The sequence below is a fragment of the Ananas comosus genome, linkage group 6 (genome assembly GCF_001540865.1).
Source record: "Ananas comosus cultivar F153 linkage group 6, ASM154086v1, whole genome shotgun sequence".
Classification (NCBI taxonomy): domain Eukaryota; kingdom Viridiplantae; phylum Streptophyta; class Magnoliopsida; order Poales; family Bromeliaceae; genus Ananas; species Ananas comosus.
In genome coordinates this window covers 13,614,628-13,622,216 of record NC_033626.1, presented here as the reverse complement: position 1 = coordinate 13,622,216, position 7,589 = coordinate 13,614,628, and the positions used below count along the sequence as shown (strand labels likewise).

Here is a 7,589-nt window from a genome sequence, read left to right as displayed (position 1 = left end):
TCATAGGAACTGATCGTCCTGATCGCCCCTGCGCAAGTAGCAGAGGGCTTGTGTTTGGTATTCGGGGTCTTTAATTTGAATCCTAATTAATTCATATTTTTAACTAAATTTATTTTTTTAAAAAAATATATATAACATGCTAAATAGGTAGCATGTTATTTTTTTTGAAAAAGAAATATTATTTCATAGGATTAGGTGTAAATTAATTGGTTAACATGATTGGGCCGGTCACGATCCGTATGTAATATAAGACACGCATTCTGTGCCGACACAGGCACAGACTGACCCTTTTTTTTATTTTTACTTTATATATTTTTATAAATATAATAAACTTATTGAAAATTATATAACAATATATTTTATAATACTAATAAGAAAATTAAAAATAGAACAAAAGAATTTAAAAGTTTCCAAAGAAATATAAATTCCTTTATATATATTTTGAAGACCAATTTTTGATTGTTGAGAGATAATCTGGTCCTTTCCTTTAAAATTTTTATAATTCTAAACAAATTAAAAATTTAAAAAAAAAAAACATAATGGGTCGGCACAGATTTATTAATTTAAAGGATATGCACGGTGTTGTTGTTGCCAGGGGAACATACAGGGATGTACGTCCAAAAAAAAATTGGACTTGCTTATGACAATCCGAATTCAAAATTGGATCAGGCTGAACTGGTTCTTATCTTGTTTCAGCTCAGTTAATGTGGGCCGTGCTAGTACGACGCGGCCCTCATAGCGCCAGTAGATATACGTATTTTACTGTGTCATTGGAGCTCACATACAGATTCAGCCCGCTAGAATATCTAGTGGCCATCTTATGTTATATTGGCATTAATATTGTTAGGTGATTGTTGGAGAGTAGAGAATTTATTAAAGGACTCGCAACTTGAAAATAAGAGAAGAAGAGTCTTCTATATATATAGAGGGTGAGAGAGCTCGTTCCCAAACTGAAAGAGTGGATGAAATTGGATAAATCATGCAACAGCTATAAGGCAGGCTTTACATATTTTCCATCTTTGAGGCAGAGAGCCCAAAAGACTACTGACGGACAAAAAGGCAAAAGAACAGATTGCACATGGACAATTAATGTCCAAGAGTAATTGTGCAGCCTGCAATCATTTAATGTCCCAAAATAATTCAACTTATTGCATATGCGACATTTGATAATCCAGAGGCTTAACTGGAGTTCTCTGATGCTTGATAACTTTTTATGTTTTGTCGTATGATAAGGAATTTACAATAATAGCATATCTGAAGCAACATGTAAAATTCATGAATTAATTTAAAATGCACATAAAAGAAAAGTTAAAAAATTGTGAAGTTATGCTCCCTCTATAAATACCACGTTAGGGGAAACGTGAATATGGATATTTCAAAAACTTCTCTTGTAGTGTTTTGGACCTTAACACGAAAAACAAATCAACTTCTTCCTAATGTTACCGACGGTTTCTAGAGTAAGTGGCAAAGAGTTTGATGGTTAGTATCCGAGCTCCCAAGTTAGAATCCGAGCTAGTTGATTCACATTTTCAGCTAAGATAACAAAATAAAATAGGTAGCATACTATCTATCTCTTTTTTTTTAAAAAAAAAAATTTCCTAGTGTTGTTAATTTAAGATAACAAAATAAATAAGTTACTCCTGTAGCCCGCGCTCCGTCGTAATGCAGCACCTGGTAATGTTTTTGCTGCTGCTGCTAGGGTGGCGACGACAACAACAACAACTGTGTTTTCTAATCCTCCTCCTAATCCCTCATGCTGTCCCTCAATCCCGATGTGCTGCATCAATACCATTGCAAAGCCATAAGAGCTTTGTAGGGCTTCTTTCTTGCTGGGAGAACATTCTCGTTTTCATTATCAGTAACTATGTATTGTTGTTGTGTTGTTGTTGTGTTGTTGTTTAAGGACTAAAATAGTTAGGTACCTATGTATTTTTGTGCCATTATTTGATGACTAAACTAGCTAGGCCAACGCTTAGCTAGATATCAATGTATGTGTTTGTGTTGTCGTTACATGGCTAATGTTTTGAAAATGTAATGTATTAGCAATAGTAACTTATTTTCGGCCTTCAGTATTTGCAAGTCGACTAACTAGGTATTATACAATCGCGGTCACCCCCTTCCTCCTCGGCCGCTTCGTCCTTACGCAACTCCCTTCCTCCAAACCCTAATCTAGCCCCTCGTCCCCGTGATCCAGCTCTTCCGCTCCTCCCCGATCACCCGCTTCCTCCTCTTCCTCACGCTCTACTTCGCGGTGGTGCGCAACCCTGTAATATCCCTTATGGTTCGGATCAGGTTCTTGGTGCTTCCGGTCGCGGATCCGAGGTAACGTAATCGGTAACCGAGGCTAGAGAGGTAAGGAAATAGAGATAGAAATTGGGATTGAGATAGAGAGAAGAGAAATAGAGGTAGAGAGATAGACAGAGATGAGAATTGAGAGGTGAGGGTTAGGGAAAAGAGTTGGGATAGAGATAAGGGATAGAGAAGAAGAAGGGTTTGGAGAAGAACTTTTGGGGGAGAAATAGGCTAATTCATTTTTCTTCATACCTTGCAATTACAACCTGTTAACTATATATACTCTATACAACTTGTACCGAAATGTAATTAAACTATCCTACTGTGCTTAACAACAAAATTGTAAAAAAAAGAACTGCGGGCCTTCTGGGTGGAATTCAGATGGTTTGTGGGCCTCGGATGGGCTGCACGGGGTCCAGAAATGTATTAACGGATAAGTGGGTCTCGGTTCCTTCTTCGCCGCACTATCCAGCGCCCGCCGGGTCTTGGGCTCGCCTTTTCCGCCCGATCCGCGATCCGGAAGCTTCGACCCGCAGGTTCTCTTCTTCGCCCTCCCCAATCTCCTAAGACTCTGTCGGACTCCCCCTTTCTCCCTTCTCAATCCTCCCATCGCCCTCTCCGAGCTCTGAGGGTGCCCTAGTACCGTCGCCTCTACAGTGCTCCGCCCGGACCTCTTCTCGCCAGGCTGCTCCGTCAAGCTCCGCATTCCTCAACTTGCTGCTGCCGCCTCACGGCTCCGGAGGAAGGCGGAGATGGCGGTGGTGAGCTCTGCGAGCGGCTCCTGGTGATGCTCCACGAGACGCACCCAGAGCTCAAGCTCCACGCGCTCGCGAGTCTGCTCCGTCGAGCGCGCTCTTCCTCACTTGCTGCGGCCATCATTGCTGCTCCTGCTATTGTAAAGTTGACATTTTTACTTCCTTCCCCTGCTTACTATTAAACTACTACTACTACTTCTGCCATTTATTCTTCAGGGTTGTTACAAACCCCTCCCGCTGCAGCCGCTACGTGCGGTTCAACACGATGCAGGCCATCGTCCTCGACGTCCTCCTCATCTTCCCCGACCTCCTCCAGCGGTCCTTCGCCCCCAGCGACGGCGTCAGCTACGAGATCCTGCAAAGCGCCGACAGCAGCGTCTTCTGCTTCTTCTTGCTCGTCTCCCTCGTCTACGGCTCCACCGCCTGCCTCCTCGGCCAATTTCCCAGGTTGCCCCTCGTCGCCAACGCCGCCGATCGCCAGGTCCTGTGACTGCCACCTCCTCTATCCCCCCCTCCCTTATTCTTCTTCTTTTTCTTCTTATTCTTCTTCTTCTTCCTTCTCTCCTCCTCTTGCAAAAATAGGTGACGATTTTTGGCATTCCACGGTTCCGATTTGGGGATTTGGGTGGGATCGGAAAAGTGGATTAGGGCATAATCTTTCCCTTCTTTTTTTTTTCTCTTTTTTTTTTCTGGTGGTATTGGTGAATTGGTTGCAAAACTAAACTACCTGGTTGTATCATCTGATGTAAAACTCATATTTTTGCTAATAATAATTTGCTGATAATAATTGACTATTTTAGGGGAATCGGCATGTATTTAGCGGTGAATTGATGATCCTTCGGGCTTGTTTCTTATCCTGAGGATTTGCTCCTTTGTGATTATCTTTGCATATATAGTAGTTTAACTCGAGCTCTGGCATCATCCTCTTCCTGCTTATCCTCAAATTTTTTTTTTTTCACTTTTGTTTCGTATCTGTGAGTTAATTAAAAAGTATCAATTATCATTTAAACGGTCAAATTTTCATTCATTTCAGTACCTTAGTAAACAAGTGAAATTTGCTGTGTTGCACTACTTCAGCTGGAAGAGAAGGGAAACAGTGCAGTAGAACGTGGCAAAGTTGAGGATGTGTATCAATCAGGGCAACAAAAATAAAAATAAAAATTATCTAGAAATTATTTTTGTTTACTTGCAAATAACAGAATTATCACTACTGCTAATACTCAGTTTCATAAAATTAACCATAGAACAACACGAAATTTTATATATATATATATATATATATATATATATATATATATCTATAGCTAGCTAGATGTGGACCTAGCTAGTTTAGTGACCAAACATCCACACAACAGCACACAACAGTATATGCTTATCTAGCTAGTTAGGTATGTACCCAACTAGTATAAAGTAACTACTGATATTGAAACATACATCACATATATAGCGACATATTAAAAAAAAAAAACAGGAAAATAATGCAGCGACGAAGGCCTCCTATTGTCTTGGCAGCTCCTACGGCTCGGCAGTGCGTTGGACGTGCTGCAGCATTACGGGCGACGAGGCAGCATCCCGCACAGCATGCATAGCACAATCAAGGTAGCCTACAGATGTACTTGCTGCGCTAGCAGCACTACCAGGAACAATATTGTCAGATCATCAAGCGCCAACTGAGAGAGAAATCATTTTTACTGAGTTATTTGTTTCTTGATTAAACATGTGCTCACCGCCATCATATTTAAGACGTAAGGAAGTGTAATTTTTTCAAATTATTAAAAATTTAAATTTTTAAATCTTATTATAGTGTATTTTTAGTTGATTTGTGGACTTTGTGTTGTTTTTACAATCTGTTAATTTAAGTTCCTTACAGTGTGATAAAAAATAATAAAATAATTATTAAGTGTAGTAAACTCCTTCTATGGGACGTTAAATCAATCACATATTCAACATGTTTTTTTTTTATCTTTTTTTTCATTAATTAATCAACCCTCACACTTCCTAACTATTTTAAAAAAAATATATAAAATAAAAACCAAATTAAACCTATTACAAAAGTGACTTGTATGATCAAATGAAAATTAATCTTGATCATAGATCGATTAAAAGCAAACAAATATAGGGCTCTCTACCTTAGTTATAAAAAATTGAATAGCCTTCCATACTTGTTGCTGCTAGGATGTCAATGGATATAATACCCGAATTTATCCGAATTCGAACGCGAAAATGAAACGGATATATCCGATGGATATGAATATGATTCGGATATGGATATCAAAAATAGAAATCCGACGGATATGAATTCGAATATGAATTTTGATTGTACCCGACCCGAATCCGAATCCAAATTTATTTTGTATTATATATAATATATACATAAAAATTTGATGTTATATTTGAATTTATATTTTAAAAATTTAGATTTAATATAATATATTTTGAAATATTGAAAAAAGAAATAATTATTTCGGGTTCAAATTTTTAGGTTCGGGTTCGGGTTCGGGTTCGGGTTCGGGTTTCGAATTTTTGGTCGGATTCGGGTTTGGATATGGATTTTTAAAATCCATCGGGTTCGGATTCGGGTTCGGATTCAGGTTTTCAAAAATCCGTTCCGAATCCGACACGTTGACATCTCTACTTGCTCCGTCAATTACCAGATTTTATCCATTCTATTCCAGTTTGTGAATGAGGTCCACCCACCAAATAAAGAACTGGTTCAAAAACTGAGTAGAAGTCGAGTGTTACTCCACTGCCCAGTTGGTCGGACCTCCTCTGATGTTAGGAAAACTCCGTATAATAATTTTTGCTGATTGTCTTGTACCTTTCTTTGTTTTGTTTTCTTTTATTTTTTTATGTATCTTTATTATTAATTAGGTTCTTTTCCTTTTCTTTTTTTTTTTTTCATATGTTTGTGTTTAATGAGTTATGTGGGATAATTAGAAATTTGAAAAATATAGACATAGAATATAGCGGACACAGAAGCGGCGACGTGTTCCTTCGAAATTGTGAGAAAAGTGTTGCTTTTTTGTATTCGTGATGATTGTTAAATGTTAACTGGTTTATTTTAAATTATAAGATGGGAAATGCTTAAGTAATGGCATCATTCTTGTGCTTTCCAAAGAGGTACAGATAAACGTGTGCAATACAGAGCGAAAACGAAAAACCGCACATGTAAGACCAAAAGTTCATATTTGATTAAAAAATGTGCCAGTAAAAGTAACGGGTTCTAAGGTAGTGTTTGATTGGAATACACAGAGGAATAATTTTTTTTTATTTAATATCTAAACACACTTTTTTTGGGGAACAATAGTTGTCAACTCATGGTGGAATAAGCTTCTTCGAGAAACAAGCTTGAGAGTGAGAATTTTTAATTTATTAAAAAATTTATAGTTTTAATTTTAAAATTAAAATTTATAATTTTATAAATTTTAAATTTTAAATTAAATTTTAGATTTTAAAATTTTCAAATTTAAAATTTGAAATTTTATAATTTTTAAATTTTAAATTAATTTTTTGAATTTTAAAATTTATAATTTGAGATTTTAAATTTTATATTTTAAATTTAAAAAATAAAATTTAAAAATTCAAATTTAATAAGAGAAGTAATATCATCATTTTTATTTATAAAAGTTTGTTATTTTTCTTATTCTATCTTATTTATTTAAATGTTATTTTTCTTATTTTCGAGAATAATTCAAATTTTTATCCGAAATTTATTTTTCTTACTTTTGAAAATAATTTAGTTTTTATACAAACTCAAAATTAATTTAATTCTTACTTATATTTTAACTTGTATATATTTTTAGAATAAATCATTTTTATTTATATCCCAACCAAACGAATCCGAATGCAACTGTACGTAAGAATCGGACTAATATGCTTGTGAGATTCCTTTTATTTACACAAATACATAGCATTTATGACACCATGTGGTACTATGTGGGATGGAACGTGCTTATATAAAGTAAGCAGCTCTAAAGATGTAACCGCCCATAAAAGGCAAATCGGTTTAAAATAGTAGCAGCCAATTAAAGCTTCCGACCGCCTCCACATGCCATAATCAATGCCAAGCTTCCGAGTTCCGACCACCTCCCACATGCTATAATCAATGCCATAGGATAATCAATGTCATAGGATGTAAAACGACCTCATGCTATAAAAGGAACTCATGCTATAATCAATGCCATATACGACCTCATGCTATCCGCCTCCCACATGCTATAATCCATGACATAGGATAATCAGTGCCATAGGATGTAAAACGGGCTCATGCTATAATCAATGCCATATGCGACCTCAGGCTATAATCAATGCCATATAAGACCCCATGCTATAAAACGGGCAAAACTTTTATGGACACTGTGTCCATAAAACCAATTTGGGGATGTCCCCTATAGGCGCGGCGTGGCACGAGGGAGCACGGGGAGTTTTTTGGGTGCACATGGTGCACTATTTTTTTGTTTTAATTTTTTTACTTTTAAATTATAATATATATATATATATATATATATATATATATATATATATATATATATATAGAGAGTG

General features: G+C 36.4%; 1 protein-coding gene across 2 annotated transcripts; it reads left to right on the top strand.

Moving 5' to 3' along the window:
• On the top strand, nucleotides 2,852-3,831 carry LOC109712053 (protein TIC 20-v, chloroplastic-like). 2 transcript variants are annotated; one of them, XM_020235481.1, is made up of 3 exons: nucleotides 2,852-3,187; nucleotides 3,264-3,528; nucleotides 3,630-3,831. In XM_020235481.1, exons 2-3 carry the CDS (start codon nucleotides 3,313-3,315, stop codon nucleotides 3,693-3,695), a joined length of 282 nt encoding a protein of 93 aa, XP_020091070.1. In that variant the 5' UTR covers nucleotides 2,852-3,187; nucleotides 3,264-3,312; the 3' UTR covers nucleotides 3,696-3,831. The 2 variants fall into 2 exon arrangements, with proteins under 2 accessions (XP_020091070.1, XP_020091069.1); XM_020235480.1 differs by having other exon boundaries at nucleotides 2,852-3,528.

What these genes read in the sequence shown, in the direction of transcription:
- LOC109712053 (XM_020235481.1), top strand. Translation starts at nt 3,313, where the DNA reads ATGCAGGCCATCGTCCTCGACGTCCTCCTCATCTTCCCCGACCTCCTC. An exon ending in CCAACGCCGCCGATCGCCAG is followed by an intron (nt 3,529 to 3,629) that starts GTCCTGTGACTG and finishes TTGCAAAAATAG; the next exon opens with GTGACGATTTTTGGCATTCC.